Raw genomic sequence first — 22,597 nt, 5'->3', positions numbered from 1 at the left:
GGTGGTTTCCGCTGGGAGCCACCAGGGGGCCTCAGAGAGACCAAGAAAAAATGAATCTAATTCATTAAAACTGGATGTTTTCAAATAATTATAAAATGTAAAAGTAACTGAAGACATGCTCTGGTTGACCGTTTAACTGGGTCCGGACCAGAACCGACCAGCAGCTGAAAGCCCAATGAACTGATCTCTGGCTGAAAGACATTCTGAACACATCAGAACCAGTTCGTCCGTCTCTTTTGAGAACTCTGAGATGGTCTCAGAGACCCGGCCAGAACCAGAACCGCTCTGGACCCGATCAGACGATACCGGAGTACTTCTGGTTCTACTCACCTGGCCAGGTACCCGGCGCTCCATCTGGTTCTGCTGGGCATCAGACGATCCGATGGAAATCAAACTTTCTGAAACACCACTCTTTCAAAATAAAAGTCCACACAGATTCTGTTCAACAGCTACTTTTATTCTGAAAGGTCATCCTTAGTGTTCCAGGAAGCAGACAGGTGAGGGGGCGGGGCTAAAGGATCCAAGGCACTCCAGAACCACATTAGCAGGTTCTGGTTCCATCAGGAGCATAAAAAAAGTCTGCAGCTTTAAGAGCCGGCGAGCGGCCCGGGCGGACGGCGCCGCCCTACAGGACACTTTGTGACATGACAGTTAAATTAAATAAATAGGCGAATTCAGTCAGGATTCACTAAAACAGGCAGAAACACTGACTACAGCTCCCAGGATGCACTGCTGCTGCAGCCGGAGGCAGCATGGACGGAACCTGGGGAGGCGTCAGAACCGACCAGAAAACAGTTCCACCGCCTACCGGGTCAGAACCTTCAGGAGGAACAGAACCGCTAACAGAACCTGAGAGTTTCAGAACCGCAGCACAACCATGATTACTGGGTTCTGTTCAGAAGTTGGCGAGTCAGAAGCAGAGCTACAGTTCATCAGCAGATGAAGACCCAGGGATCGACTGGGTCGGCCGGAACCAGAACCATAGCAGAACCAGCGTGGCTGTGAATATTAATGTTGGCATTGGAACCTGCAGCGCTAGCAGCGCTAGCAGCGCTAGCAGAGCTGGCAGCGCTAGCAGAGCTGGCAGCGCTAGCAGAGCTAGCAGAGCTGGCAGCGCTAGCAGAGCTAGCAGAGCTAGCAGCGCTAGCAGAGCTGGCTGCGCAGCAGCTTATTGGCTGACACTTGGTAAAAAGTTCTGCTCTTCACGGTGACGAATGGTCGCTAGCTTAGCATTAGCATTAGCATGGCTGTCCAGTTGGGTTTTCTTTATCTACATTTTCCTGTGTTTCCTTCCTACATTTTTTTACAGTGTTTAATTTTAATGTGTCAGTTTTGTTACAATGATTTGGTCGATGATTCTTTACGATGTTTCTTTACGATGTTTCACCTCCGCTACTGCGGTGTGATAAATGTAGCGTGTTGTAGCTTTAGTGGCGTTGCCATGGAAACGATGCGGCCACATGGTGATTATGTCAACGACTCGGGAACAAGATTTTAACATGATGCTAATCGTAGCGTTTAATGCTAATCATAAACTGTTTTAGTCAAAACGGCTCAACCATCCATGTTCTGATCCACAGGACGGGTTCTAGCTGCTGGTTCTGATCCAGTGGGGGCTGGATGTGAGGGGGACCATGATGTCACACAGGTGAAGAAAGTAGGGAGCAAACGTTTCTAACTGAGCATGCTCAGCAGGAGGTGGGCGGAGCCTGGCTCAGAACTCCACCTTGCAGGCGGGGAAGGTCTCGTCCTGCATGGCGACGGTGCTGTTGCTGCCCAGCACCGTCACCGCCAGCTGCTGCTGCCGCTCATGCGTCTCCTGGTACCACTCGTGCATGGCCAGCGAGTCGAAGGTGGGGATGAGGGTCACCTGAAAGTCAGGGGGACAGACTGATCAGAGGGCAGGTCCAATCAGGAGAGGAAGTTCGGGACGGCGCCACCCACCGGATCGTCGGGCCAGGAGCTCTTCCCCACCAGCAGGCCCTCTAGGATCCTCCTCATCGCCGCCTCCTTCGCCGGGTCGTCGCCGCTGATGATGTAATACGAAGCACGCAGGCGTTTGAACAGGCCGTGGTCGATGGTGGAGGAGGCGGAGCCAGATGGCAGGTAGGCCAGGTCCACGTAAACCACAGGACCTTCAGGACCAGCAGAACCTGGCATGAACAGAACAACGAGGGTTGTTTCAGAGGAAGCAGCATTTTGGTCAGCAGGTGAGATGCAGCAGGTGAGGATGTCAGTCAGAGACCAGCAGAGGGAGCCAGAGGGATTTTCTAAACCATCAGATTCTACATTATTGATCCCAAAGCACAAATTAGTTGACATCCAGATAGTTAAATATTAGCAAATCCAAACATTACCAGAAGTCATAACATTCATCATGTGTGATTTAAATATGGACTAAAGTAAACTGAAAATATGAACATGGAAGCTGAGGATAAATTCCTGTTTCCTGCAGAAACGTAACCGAAAGAAGAAACAGACTTTCTGATTGGAGGCTAAAGGCTCCAATCAGAAACTGACTCTTTGTTTGGTTCTGGTTTGTCCAGAGATCAGGCTGAAACCATCTAAAGATTCCCAGGACTTCATCTACCTGACAGTCTTGAAGGCGTGACCTTGGATCCACCAGGCAAACTCCGTGACGAAGACTTGGAGTCGAGTCCGGTCCTCAGGGAGCCGGGGGAACTGGCTTTGGACCGGCTGCTTCCTGTTGTGGTTCTCTGCAGAGGCTTCTTTCTGGCGCCGGACGCCTTAAGGGCGCGGTCAGCCTCGGGGTCGGCCATGCAGGCGCCACGCTGCAGCGGCAGAGGGGGCAGGTCTTTAACCGGTGCCGGTGGAGGGTCGAGTCCCGTCCGCCGCAGGAAGCGCTGACCGGGAAGATCACTGGCCTGACGGAGGAAGCCAGAGTCTTCATCAGAGTCCAGGTCAGCGGTGATGGAGGGACACTCCTCGGTGCTGGGGGGCATGTCGGAGTCCGTGGCAGTCTGCAGAGAGTCGCTGACCGAAGTGGGCGGGGTCTCCTGGCTGCAGGCCGAGGTGAGAGGGGAGGGGTCATTGTCGGATAGGTCTGGTGAGGCACTAGAAGTCGGGTGGTGCTGGAACTCACAGGGGGACACCAGGCAGAGGTCAACATCGTGGGGAACCTCGGAGGGGAGTCCCGACACCCCGCGGACGTTCTCCCCAGAACCACAGCGTCCGTTCTGGGTGGGCCCGCCGGGAAGAACCGTGTTGGTGCCGGTAGAGGGGACCGGCTCTGAGGAGACCGAGAGGGAACAGTCAACCTCGGTGGAGTGGGGGGAGCCAACCTCCGCCGGCATGGACGTCATGGTTTGGGAGGAGTCCCTGGCCGGACTCAGGAGGCTGGAGCATTTATCCTGAGACGAAGTGGAGTTCTCCACACCTTCTGGCAGGGAGCTGACCTCTGAGGTTCTGCATGACCCGCCCTGGTTGTAGTCTTCAAAGCCCAGACTGGATCCCCGGGCGCCCGGGCTGCTGAGACCAGGCGTGTCTTCAGGGGACGGGTGGAAGGGAGTGTGTCCGGCACTGGTCGGAGCAGAGTCTGCAGGAGAAAACGGCTCCAGGATTTTCTCTACCTGGACTCTGGGGGAACCCTCTGCAACCTGGAACATTGCTGGACTGAGGTCGAAGTTCACTCTGAGTTCACCTTTTGGTGTTCTGGTGATGCGTGAGGTGGCGCCAGGCGAATCAGTCTCAACAGAGCGGAACTTCTCTGGACTCTCCGTGGTGGAGATCTGGTTCCCATTGAGGGAAGTGTCCTCGGACGCCCCTGCAGTCTTTGGGCCCCGGTTCCCGTTGGCATCCTCCAGGTTGTTAAACTCCACCGTCGTGACCTCAACCGTTAAAGTCTTCTGGTTTTCCTGGGATCCCGACTTCCCTCTCGTCTCCTTTTTAAAGGCATCTTTCTTTGGAAGCATTCCGCCCTTCTTCACACTGCCGGTTTTACCTGTAGCTTTCCTTTGGTCAGTAGCTCCGGTTAAGGAAGTGGTTCCACCGGTTCTCTTTACTTCTTTAACTGGTAACTTTGCCGGTTTCTTCTCCTCGGTTCTACTGTCCTTCTTGCTGTCTTTCTTTGGTTCTGGTTTCGCTTCATTCTTGGTCTTAGGAATAGTGGCGTCCTTCTTTGGAGCTTCCTTCTTCTTCTCCGAAGCCTCTTCCTTCTTCCCAGAAGCAGCAGACACCTTCTCATCCTTCTTCTTCACATCCTTCCTGTCCTCCTTTGACCCATCCCTCTTTGAATTTGATTTCTCAGCAGCTTTTGTGCTCTTTGGTTTCAGATCTACGTCCTTTATCTGAGTTTTTTCTTCTGCATCCTTGGTCGTGGCGTCCCCTCCTGCTTTGGTCTTAGTCTTCAGCTCAGGTTTTCGGACTTCGAACCGTCTATCTTTCTGTAAGGCACCGTTGGGTCTCGGGTCTTTGGACTGGGACTTGAGACTTTCGCGACTCTCTTGGCGGCTCAGTGGCTTCTGGGTTTTGGACGCTTCCAGAACCTCCAGACTGACAGTCGGCTGTTTCAGGAAGTCCAGATGAGCGAGTTTGTCCAGAGCGTCCAGGATCTTGGCCTGTGGCGTGCAGCCGGGGAAGAGAACTCGCACGATCCGGTCCTGGGTTCTGGATGGGTGCCAAACCAGCAGGGCGCAGATGGACACCCGGCAGGTCAGAGGAAGCTCTGCAGCTCCTGAGTCTGCTCCGTTGGGCCACAGCTGCATCAGAGCCTCCAGGTCCTTGGACCCGCGGACCGGGTTCAAAACGTACAGCTCCAGCCGGCCCACTCCCATCTTCTGGAACAGGATCAGCGGCTCTATGGCGGGCCCGCCAGGCCTGCTCAGAGGTTCTGGAGTCACTCCCAGCTTCTGGAGGGTCAACAGGGCGAGAGCCGCCTGGTCGCAGCCGCGCAGCCAGCCTGGTTCTGGATGGACGGACTTCAGTCTGCCGGGAGCGTTGAAGAACACCACGCCGAGCTCCGGGGACACCAGGTTCCTGACCCGGTTGTCCCCGTCCTCCTGGTTCTGCTCGGCTGCCTTCCGTAGCAGCAACGCGTTCAGGCCCGGCAGGTTGTCCTCGCCCATGTGGGTCAGCAGCACCGAGTCGACCCGGTCCAGGTGCCGGACCAGCTTCCAGAAGCAGGCGCGTGGATCGGATCCGCCATTCACCAGCACGTTGAAGCCGTTGACGGCGAAGAAGGCGGAGTCACCGCGGCCGCCGGGGAACACGTAGCAGCAGGGCCGCGACAGTTTGAGGAAGCCGGCGGTGCCGGGCGGCTCCAGGAGGTCAAAGGGCGAGCCGGACTCCAGCGACTCCGACAGGTACTCTGTGAACTCCTGCAGGCCCTCCATCTCCGGCAGAACCGGGCCCGGGTTGACCCGCACACAGACCGGCACCTGCAGGTTCTGCAGCTCCGTGTCGGTCCAGAGGCAATGGGCCGGGCAGCTGAGGGTGAGACAGGCCTTCAGAACCGGGTCAGCAGAACCCACCACCTGCAGCACCAGAGACACAACTGTTACCAAACGGACCGGAACCAGCTGACTCTAACCATTAGAACAAGCTGGTTCTAATAATCAGAACCGCTCACCTCGTCACCGGCCAGGATCTGGGTCAGATCCTGGCTGGAGAATCCGCCCTGCTGCAGAACCAACTCGCCGCTGCTCTCCACGCACTGACCCGCCAGAACCAGCAGCTTGTGGCGCGACGGGTCGCAGAGGAGCCGCTGGACCTGAACAGAACCGACAGGTCCGTTAGAGTCCGTCAGAGGAGACCCAGATGCAATGAGAGTCTCACCTCTGAGCAGACCAAGCTCTGGGTCGGGTTCAGAACCACCTGGGTGTCCAGAACCTCTCCCCGGTGCTGCAGGGTCCGCTGACCTGCAGGACCAGCAGAACATCTGTTACACAGCAGGAAGAATTGGACGGACCGTGCCCTGGGTCAGAACCAGAACCTGGTTACAGAATGGCAGCGCCCGGTTCTGCTCATTGGTCTTGTGGTTCAGAAACTGGGTCAGAACCAGAACTGCGGTGAAAACGCCCCTGATGTTCCTGCAGGCGGCTCAGCAGAGACTCAGCTGACCCGGTTCATGTGCTTATACACACACACACACACACACACACACACACACACACACACACACTCGTTCTTCAGCAGGAGGGCCAGTAAAGTTCTGGTTCTGGTCGGTCTGCTCACACTGAGGCAGCAGCTGATCTACACTCACTTGCAGGAAGCTCCACCTGAAGCTCCACCTCATCACAAAGCTCCGCCCACTTTAGTTCCCGACCGCGATGATGGCGGGGTCTACTACACCCACTATAGTTCTACCCCTGTATCGAGAGGAGCACCTTGTGTAAATAGAGGATCTTTGTTCCTCACCTCGGATGTCTTCAGACAGAAAAGCTGAATGTCTCGACACGAAGAGCTTTAACTGCTGATCCAGAACCGCAACGTCTAGATCCGCCTGCCAGCAGCGCACACCTGGAACAGAGACACCACCTTGTCATCATCATCATCATCATCACCAGGTCCTAACAGACCTAGTCGTTCTTGATCTGAACTAGTAAATAAAATGACAACTAGGATGAGCAGAAATGTTGGTTTGGAATCATTGGCTTCAATATCAATATCTATCACCAAAGACTTGTGATCAATATCAATTCAAATTGATAATGTCACTGAACTCTGATCCAGGAATGCCTGGCATTCTGGGGGATGTAGGCAGAGGAAAGCCTGTTGGTGTCACTAAGCTAGCTGGGTGGAAATCAGAAATTACACTGGAGTCGCTGATCACCTTGAACCCGGGTCGGCATGAGCTGCATGCCGACCCGAGCTGCACAGTGGGAACCCAGCGCTGTGTTCTGAAACTGAAAATTAGCAACAATGCTAAGGTGAAGACGCTGCACAGTGGCACAGTTGGTAGAGCTGTTGCCTTGCAGCAAGAAGGTTCTGGGTTCGATTCCCGGCCCCAGTCTTTCTGCATGGAGTCTCCATGTTCTCCCTGTGCATGGTGGGTTCTGTCCGGGTACTCCAGCTTCCTCCCTCCCACAGTCCAGAAACATGAATGACAGGTTAATTGGTTTCTCTAAATTGTCCCTAGGTGTGGTTGTGTGTCCTGTGTCTCTGTGTTGCCCTGCGACAGACTGGCGACCTGTCCAGGTGACCCGTCCAGGTGACCCGTCCAGGTGACCTGTCCAGGCGACCTGTCCAGGTGACCCCGCCTCTCGCCCAGAACATTAGCTGGAGAGGCAGCAGCATCTCCTGACCCCACTGAGGGACAGGGGTACAGAAAATGGATGGAAGGATGGATAAGGTGAAGTAAAAAGTAGTCAATAACATGTGAAGTACCATTATTATGTTGACTATTATGGACAGAGGCCATTCAGTGCACAAACATTAATGTACAAGCTAAAATGCTAAGGCTAGCTTAATGTGGGGTATCACCAGCATGTTGACTATCGCTGTCACACTCCATTTAGTGTGTAAAGTTTAGATTTTATGTTAAAATGAGCTAAAATGCTAAGGGTTAGCTTACATCTCGCCATCACCGGCTTGTTGCCGTGACCATTAGCATGTGTTGAAGCATGAAGCTTTAAGCCAATTACAGTTGTTGGCTCAGGATGGCGGACCAGCCGTCAGCCTCTTAACCTCCATCGTTATTGAAATCTGAGTTCATCCAGAACTTGTCATCCAGTGAACACATGTTTATGGAGCCATTTCTCATCACAGCAATGGAACTTTAAAATAATCCAGAATGTGAAACTATGAAATTGAAAGGATGAGCAGATAATCTGGAGGTTTTAATTTGCTAGCTGCTTATCAGCATCTGCTTTCTGTTTGAGGGTTTTCTGTCCTGTTTTGTTATAATACTATTATTTACAGATATTAGAGGAAAGAGTTTCTACCGCGGCAGGGACTACCGAGAAAAACAGAACCTGAACAAAAAGGTCCCGTTAGGCCTCAGTTTCCTCAGAGTGACCCATCGCTTTTTCTTCCTATCTTTGACCAACAAGCGTTTCCTGAACAAACAGGAAGTTGGTATGTAGAAACAGAACTTCCTCTTTCTGCCCAGCAGCTACAGAACCACAGCAGGTTCTCCAGAACCTGGGCTCAGAACCAGTTCTTCTCCAGGTCCAATCAGAACTAGACGTGTCCAGACTGAGGGCTGCTGCTCGGGAGGGTCTGCAGGGAACTGGGTTCGGTGAATGGACTCCTGGGTTCCTCCAGGAGGAGACGCATGTTCTGGTTCTAGATCCTGGACCCGGCCTGGGTTCACCACACCGCAAACAGAACTGTTGCTCCTCCAGGTGCAGACGTTCAGAGAAGCGGGTCAGAACCGAGCCACAACCAGCCGGAACCAGGCTGAACCCGGCCATCTCTGGTTACTGAATAAGATTTGGTCCAGATTCCAGTTTATGTTTCCGGATCAGGATCAGTAAGACTGATTCTGGTTCGGTTCAGTCCTGTAGTTCATAGACACTTTACTCTGAAAAGCCAGCTTCCGATAGAGAAAGCCAGGATGCTAACCCCGATAGCATGGCTCTGTCCGACCACAGAAAGTTCTGTTAAGAGTTCAAACCTGCCTTCAAGACACTGTGCAGCTCTTCACACCGAGCCTAAACCCAAGCAAAACCGAACCGGGTTCTGAATTTATCCGGGTCTCCGCGCTAGTCCGAACTGCAATAGCCGAATGCTTTTATTTTGAAAAGCTCACAGACCTCCCGCCCTACAGTTCGGTTCTTCAGTCCTCCAGAATCCGCTCACCTGCTTCTATCTGTCGCAGTACGAGATCCAGCGGTCCCCTGGGCTGGAGCGCTCCCACCACGACCAGAACCGAGTGATCCGCACCCACTGCGGGCCGAGAAGGACCGGGACCGCCGCCCCGCTGCGCCGCCATCACACTGACTGCTTGCAGCCAACGTCATTCCGCACGTTGACGCTCAGCTCCGCCCTGACATGAATACGGGAGGTGGAGGCGGGTGGACGGCTTCATTGCAGCCAATCAGAGACCACAAACAGAACTGTCCTAACCGTGATCCAACAGAAACTCAGTGCGCTGTCCAATCACAGGAGACCATGAGAAATCAAACTGATTTCGGCCCAGTTGGAGTTGAATCCAGAAAGAAGGTTGCATTCTGAGTGGATTCAGCAAACTCCAGCAGAATAACAGGAAAGGCCTTTAATGTAGCTATCTAACGAAACTATGAACATATTCCTGCTTTCTTTCACATAACTTTTAAACTGTTTCCACTTCAATCGGTCTGCCGGCATGTACTGACTTTTCCCACACTTCCCTGGTCACCCGAACGCCTCGTGTCTCTCTGGGAAAACTCTGGACTCAAGACGTTTTGGTGTCCGGTTCTGGGTCTGTCGGAACTCCGCAGGAAGACAAAGTAATACTTTGGTATTAACTTGAACTGGTCCAGAGTTTGAGACGGAAACAGATATTAATGTGTTATTGATACAGCTCCGCTCGTTAGGGGTCCGATTAAACATGAGAAATCCGTTTTATCCTCATTGTGATGACATTAGTAGGACTTACACTACACTAAAGGAGGAGCTGTGCAAACGACAAAAGCACGTGTTCATGACGTGTTTCCGCCACTACAGGAGCTCCGATAGACGTCAGCAGTAATTTTCCCCACTCCGCTGTGGACCCCGTATTGTTGTCAGTGACTGCCTGTTTTTTCTTACAGCCCTCCGAGCCCCTGAACGCCTCACCAGGGCCAATATGGCGGCACCTCTGCCCAGCAGATGCGGCTTCTTCGTCCAGAAGAAAAACCGCTTCTGTAAGATGGTCCCCGGAAAGGGGCGGAGCTTCTGCGGAGAGCACGCGACCATGGTGAGTCACGTGGATTCAGGAGTTACTTCCCAAAAAGGTCTCATCTGGATCGGTGCGCTGATCAACAATTACGTCATTAAAACTGTGACGTGTTTCCTGTTTCAGGAGGAGGGGGTCGGTGGCAGCAGGAGGATCACGTGTCCACTGGACCCCAAGCAGTGAGTCCTGGTTCTGATCTGTCTGGGTTGGACTGGGAACCGGGTCGGGAATCAGAATCTGTTCTGTCTACAGCACTGTGGCCCAACAGAACCTGGAGAAGCACCTGAAGAAATGCAACTCTAGAGAGAAACCCCGACCCGTGAGAACATCCAACATCTAACCTTCATCCATCCATTATCCATCCATCCAACCGTCCATAAAACCTCCATCCATCCATCCAACCATCAAACCTCCATCCATCCATCCATTATCCATCCATCCAACCTCCATCCATCCAACCATCTAACCTTCATCCATCCAACCTCCATCCATCCAACCGTCCAACCTCCATCCAACCATCCATCCATCCAACCATCCAACCGTCCAACCTCCATCCAACCGTCCATAAAACCTCCATCCATCATCCATCCAACCTCCATCCATCCAACCTCCATCCATCCAACCTCCATCCATCCAACCTCCATCCATCCAACCTCCATCCAACCTCCATCCATCCATCCATCCATCCATCCATCCATCCATCCAACCTCCATCCATCCATTATCCATCCAACCATTATCCATCCATCCATCCATCCATCCAACCATAAAACCTCCATCCAACCATCCAACCTCCATCCATCCAACCATCTAACCTTCATCCATCCAACCTCCATCCATCCATTATCCATCCATCCATTATCCATCCATCCAACCATCCAACCTCCATAAAACCTCCATCCAACATCCATCCATCATCCATCCAACCTCCATCCAACCTTCATCCATCCATTATCCATCCAACATCCATCCAACCTCCATCCATCCATTATCCATCCAACCATTATCCATCCATCCAACCATCCAACCTCCATCCAACCTCCATAAAACCTCCATCCAACATCCATCCATTATCCATCCAACCTCCATCCAACCTCCATCCAACATCCATCCATCATCCATCCAACCTCCATCCAACATCCATCCAACCTCCATCCATCCATTATCCATCCAACCATTATCCATCCATCCATCCAACCTCCATCCAACCGTCCAACCTCCATCCAACATCCATCCATTATCCACCCAACCTCCATCCAACCTCCATCCAACATCCATCCAACCTCCATAAAACCTCCATCCAACCCTCTTTCTCTCTCTCCAGGTCTACTATGTAGAGAACATCAATGCAGGACGAGTTGACAGAGATCAGGAGCTTCCAGAGGTAACAGGGCTGATGATGATGATGATGATGATGATGATGATGATGATGATGATGATGGTGGTGTGTATCAGGTGTCTCTGGCTGAGCGCAGCAGAGCAGATCTGGAGTCTCTGGTGGAGAAACTGAAGGCAGCTGCTGAAGGTGAGTTTCTGATGCCAGGTAACCAGGTAACCAGGTAACCAGGTAACCAGAAAAGGACCTGGTTAGTCCATGTCCCCCTGCAGGTCTTCAGCAGGACGTGGAGGACAGGACTCTGTCCCATCCCGTCCTCCAGGAAGAACTGTCTGACCCAAGGAACGGAGGCTCCGCCCACAAACACCTGAAGCAACAGGTGAGGGCAGACGCCAGTGGAGACGAACCAATCGACGAGCCGGTCCCCTCTGAGGGGGCGGAGCCTGTCTGACGGCCAGGTGTGTTCAGGCCTCCCTCCTAGGTCACCTGCAGGAGCTGGGTCTGCTCAGCAGGGGGCGCTGCTTTGTGGAATTCGGCGCTGGGCGGGGAAAGCTGTCCCACTGGATCCACCGGGCCCTGCAGAACCCTGAGGGTCAGGGCGTCGCCATGGAAACCAGCCAGGACCTCCAGCTGCTGCTGGTGGAGCGCTGCAGCACCCGCTTCAAGGTAGGAGAACCAGGGAACCAGAACCGGTCCGATAAATATTGATGTAAACCATGAAACCGACCAGAACTAGAACTGGACCTGCCCCTCTCACCTTTTCCCTTCTTCAGGTGGACGGGAAGCACCAGGGTTCTGCAGACCCATTTGAGCGGCTACAAGTGGACATTCAGCACCTGGACCTGAGTAAGACCCGGCATCTTCTGAGGCTCTGCAGTGCTGGTTCTGACCCGGTTCTGACCCGGTTTTATGCAGGTAAAGTTCCAGTGCTGAGGGAGAAAGCGCTGCCACTGGTGGGAGTCGGGAAGCATCTCTGCGGAGCGGCGACAGGTGAGAGCTGCAGGTCCAATTCAGCTGCTAGATCCCAGTTCTGGTTCTGGTTCTGCCCCCAGATCTGGCCCTGCGCTGCCTACTGGACACGGCCGGAACCCGACCAGGCACCCAGCCGCTTCCCAAGCGCCTCAGAGGGCCAGAGCTCAACTCTGGTACTGGTCCGGTTCTGGGCCTGGCCGTGGCATTATGCTGCCACCACCGCTGTGAGTGGCGTCACTACGTGGGTCAGCAGTTCTTCCTCCAGAGAGGACTCGGACCCGCCGAGTTCTCCGCCTTCTGCCGCATGTCCAGCTGGGCCACCTGCGGCCCGCCGGCCAATCACAGCGGAGCGGCCAATCACAGCGGAGCGGCCAGTCACAGCGGAGCGGCCAATCACAGCGGAGCGGCCAGTCACAGCGGAGCGGCCAATCAGAGCGGAGCGGCCAATCAGAGCGGAGCGGCCAATCAGAGCGGAGCGGCCAGTCAGAGCGGAGCGGCCAATCAGAGCGGAGCGGCCAGTCACAGCGGAGCGGCCAATCACAGCGGAGCGGCCAGTCACAGCGGAGCGGCCAATCAGAGCGGAGCGGCCAATCACAGCGGAGCGGCCAATCACAGCGGAGCGGCCAGTCACAGCGGAGCGGCCAATCAGAGCGGAGCGGCCAGTCAGAGCGGAGCGGCCAATCAGAGCGGAGCGGCCAATCAGAGCGGAGCGGCCAGTCAGAGCGGAGCGGCCAATCACAGCGGAGCGGCCAATCACAGCGGAGCGGCCAATCACAGCGGAGCGGCCAATCAGAGCGGAGCGGCCAATCAGAGCGGAGCGGCCAATCAGAGCGGAGCGGCCAGTCAGAGCGGAGCGGCCAATCAGAGCGGAGCGGCCAATCACAGCGGAGCGGCCAATCACAGCGGAGCGGCCAATCAGAGCGGAGCGGCCAATCACAGCGGAGCGGCCAATCACAGCGGAGCGGCCAGTCAGAGCGGAGCGGCCAATCACAGCGGAGCGGCCAGTCACAGCGGAGCGGCCAATCAGAGCGGAGCGGCCAATCAGAGCGGAGCGGCCAGTCACAGCGGAGCAGCCAATCAGAGCGGAGCGGCCAGTCACAGCGGAGCGGCCAATCACAGCGGAGCGGCCAGTCACAGCGGAGCGGCGAATCAGAGCGGAGCGGCCAATCACAGCGGAGCGGCCAATCACAGCGGAGCGGCCAATCACAGCGGAGCGGCCAATCAGAGCGGAGCGGCCAGTCACAGCGGAGCGGCCAATCACAGCGGAGCGGCCAGTCACAGCGGAGCGGCCAATCAGAGCGGAGCGGCCAATCAGAGCGGAGCGGCCAGTCACAGCGGAGCGGCCAGTCACAGCGGAGCAGCCAATCAGAGCGGAGCGGCTGAAGGTCGTGAAGAAGCGGAGCAGCTGGCGGCGCTGAGCAGGTAAAGCTTTGATTTCTGCTGGCGGTTCTGGAGCAGCAGTACCTCCTGGTTCTGATCCATCCTCCTGTGGTTCTGCAGGTTCTGGTCGGCGGCAGAACGGGAGCATCTGGGTCGGCTCTGTAAGCTGCTGATCGACAGCGGTAGGCGGGACTTCCTGCGGACCAGAGGCTTCAGCAGTCGTCTGATTGGCTACATAGACGCAGAGGTGACCTTGGAGAACGTTCTGCTGACCGCCCTGCCCTCGTCCTGACGGACTCGCCCGGTTCTGGCCTGGTTCACGCCCTGCTGGACCGGACCTGCTAGGGTCTGGTTCCTGTCCGGAACCAGCAGCTGTAATAAAAGCGACAGTCTGTGGATCAGAACCCGTTTATTAAAGTCAAACTTGATCAGCTCCAGGTTCTGATTTCAATTCTGTCTCTTGATCCAAACTGGGTTCTGGTTCTGATCCGGTTCACCGGAATCAGGCGGTAGAGGGGCCGAGCTGAACCGGGTCATGTCTGGGCTGGTCTTCATCCGTCTCTGAAAGGTCCATAACAGAAAGACGTCAGAACCCGCCGGCCCGGTTAGTGGTACCATTAGACCGTGATCAACATGGAGGTTAATGTTTGGGTCGGATGGTTCCGTTAATCCAGTTAGTGGGTCAGGTTCTGCCGTGGTGACCCGGTTACAGCTGAAGCAGTTTACTAGTAAGGGTTAGAGTCCAGACCCGGCGGTACCATCAGACCCAGCGGTACCATCAGACCCGGCGGTACCATCAGAACCGGCGGTACCATCAGACCCGGCGGGACCATCAGACCCAGCGGTACCATCAGACCCGGCGGTACCATCAGAACCGGCGGTACTAACGGTGGAGGCTCAGCACGGCGTCGTTTCTCCTGGATGTAGGTGAGCATGAAGTCCCGTCCAAACATCTCCCGGTCGTCTTCCCCGTCCTCCGTCCTCAGGGGCAGAGACACGTCCACAATCAGAGGGTTGTCCCGGAAATTCACAAACCTGTCCACAAGAGACGGCGCAGAATCAGTCCATGAGCCTGAGACATGAGAGACCGACCTGGGACTGACGCACTGCAGATTGCCCAACTTGGACAGTCTGTCCTGCAGTTGGACAGTCTGTCCTGCAGTTGGACAGTCTGTCCTGCGGTTGGACAGTCTGTCCTGCGGTTGGACAGTCTGTCCTGCGGTTGGACAGTCTGTCCACAGTCTGTAAGAATAGAACCATGAGCTTCTGGCTCGTTAGTCCCTGTCCTCCTCCTGCGTGGACACAAAAGCCACGGAGAGGCAGAGACGCGTCTCTCTGGACACGGACAAGTCAAAGCTCCACGTCTTCAGAGTTTATTCTGACATTTAAAAGTATAAAATCTCATTAGCACTTCAAACATCAAAGCGTTTTTGGAGAGTTGCAAAAGCAAAAACAGCAAATCTGAACGTTTACTTAAAGGTGTGATTTTATATTTTATATATCTGCTGGTCCAACTGGAAGACGTCTCTCACTGTCTCTTTCTGAACACAGGACAAAGTTCCTCATCTGTCCTGAACCGTTTCATGTTTTTCACAGATTAGTGTGAAACCCCAAACTACGGCCCGCGGGCCGAATCCGGCCCGCCTCCACATTTGGTCCAGCCCCTGAACAATACCAGAGAATTCAGATTGTTTTCCATATTTTCCAGACTATAAGCTGCTTATATGTGGATTTTTCTTCCACCACCAGGGGGCTCTCTAGCAGGAAGTGAATGATTGGAAGTCCAAATTGGAAATAAAAGAAGAAAGCGCCCATTAAAACAGAATTAGGTTTTAATAGGGAATTGAAATTTGAGAATGTTGTTGATCAGTTAAATAGCATTGAGGGGAAAAAGAAGATTTTTAGTTTTATTAAAATACTGGGATCATTATGAGAATCTGAGGTATAGATATTAGGATCCAGTAGGTGGCAGTAGAGCAACAATAATGGATGCAAGCTGCTGCTGAAATCTAAAGAAGAAGAAGAAGAAGGAGCCCGTTTTCATTTAGCACATTTAGCTAGTAGCAACACGAAGGATCAGCACTTTGTTACCGTTACGGTTCAGAAACTAATCAGTTCATTTAAATCTAAACTTGGAAACTTTTTATTTTCAGCCGTAATAAATGTGATATTCAGTCGACCTGTTCTGACCCAGATGTTGGCAGTTCGCCCCTCTGCTGCTGCTGCTGCATGGTGTGGAAAACCTGGTTTAATAGTTAGAAAATACGGATTATAATCCTTCCTGGATTTGTTCTGTGAAGAACCCAGAGAGGATTATTTGTTCTTTCTGGAAAACAATACATTTTTACATGTAGGCTCTCCTGCAGTCTTTCTGTTCCAAACTGACTCCGGCCCCCAGCAGAGAGACGTCATGTGGCCCTCAGGTAAAGGTTTGGGGCTCCTGGTTTATCCTATCCAATGAAAGAATCGTTTCCCAACAACCTTCTATAAAACACCTGAGCAGTTTTCAAACACTAAAAACATTTTCTATTTGATTCTGATGAACTGGCAGACATCACAATCTCAGAATGAATTAGATGATGGTGGTTTTAGATTCTCTGTTGTTTTCACACCAGATGCTCGTTTGGAAACTTTATGACTTTGTGAACAGAACAAACTTCTCTCTCTCTCTTGCTCGTCCAGGTGAAACCGCCTAAAATGGCCTCCTGACCTCTGACAGCCAAACGCTCCCTGCAGGTCTCCATCGCTCCTCCTGGCGTTGGGAACTGACCCATCAACAGTTTCAGATTAAATCATGAACACAAACCTGTTCTAAATTAGGAGTTTTACTCAAAATAACGTGTTCACATGTATGATGAACTGTATGAAACTCAGAATATTCAATTTTCCTCAACGATTCTCAGACACTTTGAATTTACAGATTCTTTTGATTTTGCCAAACTGTTTGATGGCTTGTTGTCTGTTGTGGTTCTGGAGCAGCTCAGAACCGTCCTGGTCTCACGGGGACATGCAGGTCTTGGACATGCAGGTCTTGGACATGTAGGTCTTGGACCTGTAGGTCTTGGACATGTAGGTCTTGGACATGCAGGTCTTGGACATGTAGGTCTTGGACCTGTAGGTCTTGGACATGCAGGTCTTGGACATGCAGGTCTTGGACCTGTAGGTCTTGGACATGCAGGTCTTGGACATGCAGGTCTTGGACATGCAGGTCTTGGACCTGTAGGTCTTGGACATGCAGGTCTTGGACATGTAGGTCTTGGACATGCAGGTCTTGGACATGCAGGTCTTGGACATGCAGGTCTTGGACATTTAGGTCTTGGACATGCAGGTCTTGGACATGTAGGTCTTGGACATGCAGGTCTTGGACATGCAGGTCTTGGACATGCAGGTCTTGGACATGTAGGTCTTGGACATGCAGGTCTTGGACCTGTAGGTCTTGGACATGCAGGTCTTGGACCTGTAGGTCTTGGACATGTAGGTCTTGGACCTGTAGGTCTTGGACATGCAGGTCTTGGACATGCAGGTCTTGGACCTGTAGGTCTTGGACATGCAGGTCTTGGACATGCAGGTCTTGGACATGCAGGTCTTGGACCTGTAGGTCTTGGACATGCAGGTCTTGGACATGTAGGTCTTGGACATGCAGGTCTTGGACATGCAGGTCTTGGACATGCAGGTCTTGGACATTTAGGTCTTGGACATGCAGGTCTTGGACATGTAGGTCTTGGACATGCAGGTCTTGGACATGCAGGTCTTGGACATGCAGGTCTTGGACCTGTAGGTCTTGGACATGCAGGTCTTGGACATTTAGGTCTTGGACATGCAGGTCTTGGACCTGTAGGTCTTGGACATGTAGGTCTTGGACCTGTAGGTCTTGGACATGCAGGTCTTGGACATGTAGGTCTTGGACATGCAGGTCTTGGACATGCAGGTCTTGGACATGCAGGTCTTGGACCTGTAGGTCTTGGACATGCAGGTCTTGGACATGCAGGTCTTGGACATGCAGGTCTTGGACATGTAGGTCTTGGACCTGTAGGTCTTGGACCTGTAGGTCTTGGACATGCAGGTCTTGGACATGCAGGTCTTGGACATGTAGGTCTTGGACATGCAGGTCTTGGACATGTAGGTCTTGGACCTGTAGGTCTTGGACATGCAGGTCTTGGACATGCAGGTCTTGGACATGTAGGTCTTGGACATGCAGGTCTTGGACATGTAGGTCTTGGACATGCAGGTCTTGGACATGCAGGTCTTGGACATGTAGGTCTTGGACCTGTAGGTCTTGGACATGCAGGTCTTGGACATGTAGGTCTTGGACATGTAGGTCTTGGACATGCAGGTCTTGGACATGCAGGTCTTGGACATGCAGGTCTTGGACATGTAGGTCTTGGACATGCAGGTCTTGGACATGCAGGTCTTGGACATGTAGGTCTTGGACCTGTAGGTCTTGGACATGCAGGTCTTGGACATGCAGGTCTTGGACATGTAGGTCTTGGACCTGTAGGTCTTGGACCTGTAGGTCTTGGACATGCAGGTCTTGGACATGTAGGTCTTGGACCTGTAGGTCTTGGACATGCAGGTCTTGGACATGCAGGTCTTGGACATGCAGGTCTTGGACATGTAGGTCTTGGACATGTAGGTCTTGGACATGCAGGTCTTGGACATGCAGGTCTTGGACATGTAGGTCTTGGACCTGCAGGTCTTGGACCTGCAGGTCTTGGACTTGTAGGTCTTGGACATGCAGGTCTTGGACATGTAGGTCTTGGACATGCAGGTCTTGGACATGCAGGTCTTGGACATGTAGGTCTTGGACATGTAGGTCTTGGACATGCAGGTCTTGGACCTGTAGGTCTTGGACATGCAGGTCTTGGACATGCAGGTCTTGGACATGTAGGTCTTGGACATGCAGGTCTTGGACATGAAGGTCTTGGACATGTAGGTCTTGGACATGCAGGTCTTGGACATGTAGGTCTTGGACATGCAGGTCTTGGACATGCAGGTCTTGGACATGCAGGTCTTGGACATGTAGGTCTTGGACATGTAGGTCTTGGACATGCAGGTCTTGGACATGTAGGTCTTGGACATGTAGGTCTTGGACATGCAGGTCTTGGACATGCAGGTCTTGGACATGTAGGTCTTGGACATGTAGGTCTTGGACATGCAGGTCTTGGACCTGTAGGTCTTGGACATGCAGGTCTTGGACATGTAGGTCTTGGACATGTTCGTCTCCGACAGCTGAACCAAATGTGAGGCTTGTCTAGAGGCTTGAGCTGAAGACGGGTTTCGTTTGTTCGATCCTGCTGTTGCAGCGCTGACGTCTTCGGGGACTGAGACAGATGAACGTTTACCTGAGGTTGGTCATGTCCTCCATCAGGGATGGGATGTCCCTCAGCCTGTTGCTGCTGAGGACCAGCGTGTCCAGTCTGGACATCCTGCTGATGTTCTCTGGCAGGATCTGCAGCTCATTCCTCTGCAGCCACAGCGTCTGCAGCATCTGCATCCTGAGGACAGACACGTCCCATTGGTCCACTGGGCCACAGGGGGCGGAGCTCAGCGCCACAGGGGGCGGAGCTCAGCGCCACAGGGGGCGGGGCTCAGGTGTCCCTACCTGTGGATGTCGTCAGGCAACTGCTGCAGGCGGTTGCCGCCCATGTCGAGCCACTGCAGCGCCGGCAGGGCGACGACACAATCTGGCAGCGAGACGAAGTCGTTCATGGACAGATCCAGGTGCTGCAGCCGAACCAACTTCCTCAGCTGGAGACCAACAGAGACGGGTCAACTGGACCGGACCCAGACTGTACTGGGACCTGGTCTGGTACCTGGTCTGGGAGCTCCTTCAGGTCCCGGTTCATGGCCAGCTCCAGCCTCTCCAGAATCTCACAGCCACCGAGTTCTTCAGGAACGACTCGGATCCGGTTGTAGCTCAGCAGCAGCTCTCTGAGCCGGGTCAGCTTCCCTGAGAAGAGAACCGGGTCACGACAGGTGTTCAGAGGCTGGATAGAACCAGTATGGGTCACCTGGGCCCAGTCGGTGCTTACCGATCTGCTGCGGAATCTCGGTGATGGCGTTCCGGGACAGGTCCAGAACCAAGAGATTCTGGAAGCTGCAGATGAAAGGCGGAACCTTCAGCAGGCCGGTTCTGTGGATCTGCCACTCCTGGACCTGGACGAACCGAACCAGACATGCCGGCAGGTTCTGAGACAAACACAGAAGGGTCAACAGGATGTTCTGGACCAGGGAACCGGGCTGGTCCCTGGGCGGTACCTTCCACTCCTCTTGTTCTATCCGGAGAACCAGCCGTCCATCTTCTGTCTGCAGCTTCTCCCTGAGGCGGGCCAGAACCGCCTGGTCCTCCCAGACCTGGACGCTCAGCCTGGTCCAGAACGGGTCACCGCAGTTAGGAACTGATCCCACCAGAACCCGACTACTGATCCTGGTTCTGAAGAACCTCTGATCTCAGTTTGGTTCTGGACACCATTCTCCTGGTCCGGCCCGGTCCGGTTCTTATGAACTGGAACCAGTATGTGGAGCCATACTGGTCCCAGTCCAGATTCATGGTGTCTGAACACAAACAGGACTCCATAACTCCGTTACCATGACAACCACCCGGGATTAAACCAATGATGATATCAACCAATAGGAGTGAGTGGGCGGGGTCTAACCTGCCGGTGGCCCCGCCCCTGGACGGTCTCCCCCTCTGCTCCTCCTCCTGCCTCCGTCTCTGGATCCGCGTTTCCCACAGAGCTTTGATGGAGCTCACCGAGCCACACGCCGCCACGCCCACCATGATGTCGACCTCTGACCTCTGGACGTCTTCCTCAACCTCTGCTGAGGACGCAGGAGGACAGTATGTGACGTAACATCGATGTGCGCATGCGCATTACCATAAGGCAGGGGCGCGGGATGACCATTCTAGGGGCCCTGACCAGCAGGGGGCCCTCCACAATTTAATTAGTTATATTTTGTTCATATAAATAAAATAAAATGAACTTTGGGTCCTGTCAAATACAAAATTAGTCATATTGTATTTTCAAAGATTGTTTTTAGCAGTAAAAATTTAATGTTTCCCCTCAGACCAAAAACACATCCGTTTTGTCCTGAAGCTCCTGGATCTGCATGAAATGGTTCCTGCTTGGAGCTTCATGGTGACGTGTGCTAGAAACAACAGGAGAGTTTTAGTGCTGTCAATCACAACCTCATGGTGCTGCTCATCCTTCCTCCCCCTCACTCTGTGCTGTGCTGCAGCTAGCGTAGCACAGAGCCGTGCTGCAGCTAGCATAGCACAGAGCCGTGCTGCAGCTAGCATAGCACAGAGCCGTGCTGCAGCTAGCATAGCACAGAGCCGTGCTGCAGCTAGCATAGCACAGAGCCGTGCTGCAGCTAGCGTAGCACAGAGCTGTGCTGCAGCTAGCATAGCACAGAGCTGTGCAGATTCAAACTGAAGATTCGTGGCGGCGCCCCTGGCATAAAGTATGTTGGATTTTCAGGTCTGACAGACAGTCAGAACACCTGCGTGGAAGTTTAAACTCGCTGTTGGTGCTTCAGGTTATGTCGAGTTTAATGCTGTGATCAGTGAACCTGAAACGGAAAATCAGCAAGAATCTCTGAACGGGCTGAGCACAGATACAAATACGTCGATGCAGGGCCGGACCAAGGGACAAGCAAACTAAGCAGCTGCTTAGGGCCCCAAGGCCACTAAGGGCCCCTCAGTGGAGCTGATTTTCTTTTTTTTCTTTTTTTAGTAATAATTTATTTAATTATAATATCAAAAACACACAATTTCATTGTGAAGTGACTTGTTTTTACATTAATATATATTTGACAATGCATGTAGAAATTATAATAAGTTGCTCTGGGCCCCCTGGTGGCCGCGGTAGGAACCGCAGCTCTGGGCCCCCTGGTGGCCGCGGTAGGAACCGCAGCTCTGGGTCCCCTGGTGGCCGCGGTAGGAACCGCAGCTCTGGGCCCCCTGGTGGCCGCGGTAGGAACCGCAGCTCCGCCGGTACCAGGAGCTGCACCGAGGATCCAAACGTCCTCTGCTGGACGTCCAACAGGCCACCGGCTCCACGACATCTGAGGCTTTATGACGTGACGCGACATGTTGGGGCCGTTTATTGTCTCATCTCGTCTGATGACCCAGTGGACATGTCCCACAATGCACTGAGTAAATAACTCACTGAGTACTGATGCTCACTGACTGCAGGCTGGACTAAATGTTAAACACAAACCAAGATAAATGTTACTTTGGTACAATGTCAGCAAATGCTCATTTACAGTTGGCAGCAATATCTGACATGGACCTTTATATTCTGTTCAGAACACTATTAGCTCACTGGCACCAAGATCCCATTCAACATGGCAGACGTGACGCATGGCAGCAACGAGCCAGGCCGCTCACTGAGGCGTCTGCGTACTCATGACTCTGGGGCTGAGGACTGGCCTGCAGGATTCTCCCGCTGCTCCCAGTCGTCCCAAATCAGAGATTTATTGAGCTCCTGAGGCAGAAGCTCTGGTCTCGGTGACCCTGATGCTTGGCTGACAGGCTGGAACCAATCAGCTGGTCATGAATCTGGATTCAGAGTCTCGTTGATGAAACTAAAATTAGACGTTTGATCGGCTCGTTTGCGTCCCCGTTATACACGTTAGGACATTGCATCGTGCTAGCAGTCACTGCTAATTGCTGCTGGCTAGTCTGAAGGAATTGAGCTGCGTCTTGAAGGCGGGGCTATGGCCACCCAGGTGTTTACCACCTGGGAGGTTGAATCAGTGCAACTCGAAGACGTGAAAGATTTTACGTGATTCTGGCCCTTTAACAACCACAAACTGCTGGAAACGTGAGCAGCTGGGCTTCTGTGACCCAGTTCTAAACTGGACCTCCGGAACCAGGAGGCCGTTTTATCTGGATCTCTGGAGAACCAGAGTCCGGTTGGCCAGTTCTGGAACCAGACTGTTAGTAAAATTCTGATTCTCACCTTGGAGCTCTGCCGCCGTCCTTCATGCTGCAACCCGACCTCCGATCTGCTGGCCAAGAATAGACCGGGTCACGTGACCCGACTGCCGGGTCACGTGACCCGGATCTGACGGCAGCTGCTTCCTGTA

General features: G+C 53.3%; 3 protein-coding genes and 1 long non-coding RNA gene across 7 annotated transcripts; 1 reads left to right on the top strand and 3 right to left on the bottom strand.

The window, feature by feature from the left end:
- Positions 1-436: 436 nt before the first annotated feature.
- Positions 437-13,696, bottom strand: map1sa (microtubule-associated protein 1Sa). 3 transcript variants are annotated; one of them, XM_017304372.2, is made up of 7 exons: positions 13,589-13,696; positions 6,376-6,477; positions 5,794-5,876; positions 5,588-5,728; positions 2,591-5,492; positions 1,945-2,153; positions 437-1,870 (listed from the first exon to the last, which is right to left on the bottom strand). In XM_017304372.2, exons 1-7 carry the CDS (start codon positions 13,650-13,652, stop codon positions 1,715-1,717), a joined length of 3,657 nt encoding a protein of 1,218 aa, XP_017159861.2. In that variant the 5' UTR covers positions 13,653-13,696; the 3' UTR covers positions 437-1,714. The 3 variants fall into 3 exon arrangements, with proteins under 3 accessions (XP_017159861.2, XP_008404736.2, XP_017159860.2); XM_008406514.3 differs by lacking the exon at positions 13,589-13,696 and adding an exon at positions 8,761-8,893; XM_017304371.2 differs by lacking the exon at positions 13,589-13,696 and adding an exon at positions 8,761-8,893 and having other exon boundaries at positions 2,624-5,492.
- On the top strand, positions 9,706-13,937 carry LOC103463270 (tRNA methyltransferase 13). The gene is made up of 11 exons (XM_081605851.1): positions 9,706-9,838; positions 9,944-9,996; positions 10,070-10,136; positions 11,141-11,200; positions 11,272-11,341; positions 11,425-11,531; positions 11,621-11,818; positions 11,926-11,998; positions 12,068-12,142; positions 12,205-13,546; positions 13,625-13,937. Exons 1-11 carry the CDS (start codon positions 9,728-9,730, stop codon positions 13,794-13,796), a joined length of 2,328 nt encoding a protein of 775 aa, XP_081461977.1. The 5' UTR covers positions 9,706-9,727; the 3' UTR covers positions 13,797-13,937.
- On the bottom strand, positions 10,716-11,104 carry LOC145551355 (uncharacterized). The gene is made up of 3 exons (XR_014087154.1): positions 11,015-11,104; positions 10,922-10,943; positions 10,716-10,855 (listed from the first exon to the last, which is right to left on the bottom strand). It is a non-coding gene; the product is annotated as an uncharacterized LOC145551355 (long non-coding RNA).
- Positions 13,897-22,591, bottom strand: LOC103463271 (leucine-rich repeat-containing protein 39). Of its 2 annotated transcripts, none has more exons than XM_017304379.2 (9): positions 22,471-22,591; positions 20,161-20,323; positions 19,763-19,871; positions 19,537-19,693; positions 19,318-19,454; positions 19,107-19,252; positions 18,847-18,999; positions 14,393-14,539; positions 13,897-14,065 (listed from the first exon to the last, which is right to left on the bottom strand). In XM_017304379.2, the coding sequence occupies exons 2-9, from the start codon at positions 20,283-20,285 to the stop codon at positions 14,056-14,058; spliced, it is 984 nt and encodes a 327-aa protein (XP_017159868.1). In that variant the 5' UTR covers positions 20,286-20,323; positions 22,471-22,591; the 3' UTR covers positions 13,897-14,055. The 2 variants fall into 2 exon arrangements, with proteins under 2 accessions (XP_017159868.1, XP_008404740.1); XM_008406518.3 differs by having other exon boundaries at positions 20,161-20,326; positions 22,471-22,577.
- Positions 22,592-22,597: the final 6 nt, after the last annotated feature.

This window comes from Poecilia reticulata, chromosome 4 (genome assembly GCF_904066995.2).
Source record: "Poecilia reticulata chromosome 4, P_reticulata-male-v2, whole genome shotgun sequence".
NCBI lineage: Eukaryota > Metazoa > Chordata > Actinopteri > Cyprinodontiformes > Poeciliidae > Poecilia > Poecilia reticulata.
The sequence above is the reverse complement of the archived record's forward strand: the minus strand, read 5'-3'. Positions and strand labels throughout refer to the sequence as shown.

What these genes read in the sequence shown, in the direction of transcription:
- map1sa (XM_008406514.3), bottom strand. Translation starts at nt 8,893, where the DNA reads ATGGCGGCGCAGCGGGGCGGCGGTCCCGGTCCTTCTCGGCCCGCAGTG. An exon ending in TCTGTCTGAAGACATCCGAG is followed by an intron (nt 5,877 to 6,375) that starts GTGAGGAACAAA and finishes CTGGTCCTGCAG; the next exon opens with GTCAGCGGACCCTGCAGCAC. An exon ending in AGATCCTGGCCGGTGACGAG is followed by an intron (nt 5,493 to 5,587) that starts GTGAGCGGTTCT and finishes CTGGTGCTGCAG; the next exon opens with GTGGTGGGTTCTGCTGACCC.
- LOC103463271 (XM_017304379.2), bottom strand. Translation starts at nt 20,285, where the DNA reads ATGGTGGGCGTGGCGGCGTGTGGCTCGGTGAGCTCCATCAAAGCTCTG. An exon ending in TTGCCTGACGACATCCACAG is followed by an intron (nt 19,000 to 19,106) that starts GTAGGGACACCT and finishes GTCTGTCCTCAG; the next exon opens with GATGCAGATGCTGCAGACGC. An exon ending in GAGGACATGACCAACCTCAG is followed by an intron (nt 14,540 to 18,846) that starts GTAAACGTTCAT and finishes TCTTGTGGACAG; the next exon opens with GTTTGTGAATTTCCGGGACA.
- LOC103463270 (XM_081605851.1), top strand. Translation starts at nt 9,728, where the DNA reads ATGGCGGCACCTCTGCCCAGCAGATGCGGCTTCTTCGTCCAGAAGAAA. An exon ending in ACTGAAGGCAGCTGCTGAAG is followed by an intron (nt 11,342 to 11,424) that starts GTGAGTTTCTGA and finishes GTCCCCCTGCAG; the next exon opens with GTCTTCAGCAGGACGTGGAG. An exon ending in CATTCAGCACCTGGACCTGA is followed by an intron (nt 11,999 to 12,067) that starts GTAAGACCCGGC and finishes GGTTTTATGCAG; the next exon opens with GTAAAGTTCCAGTGCTGAGG.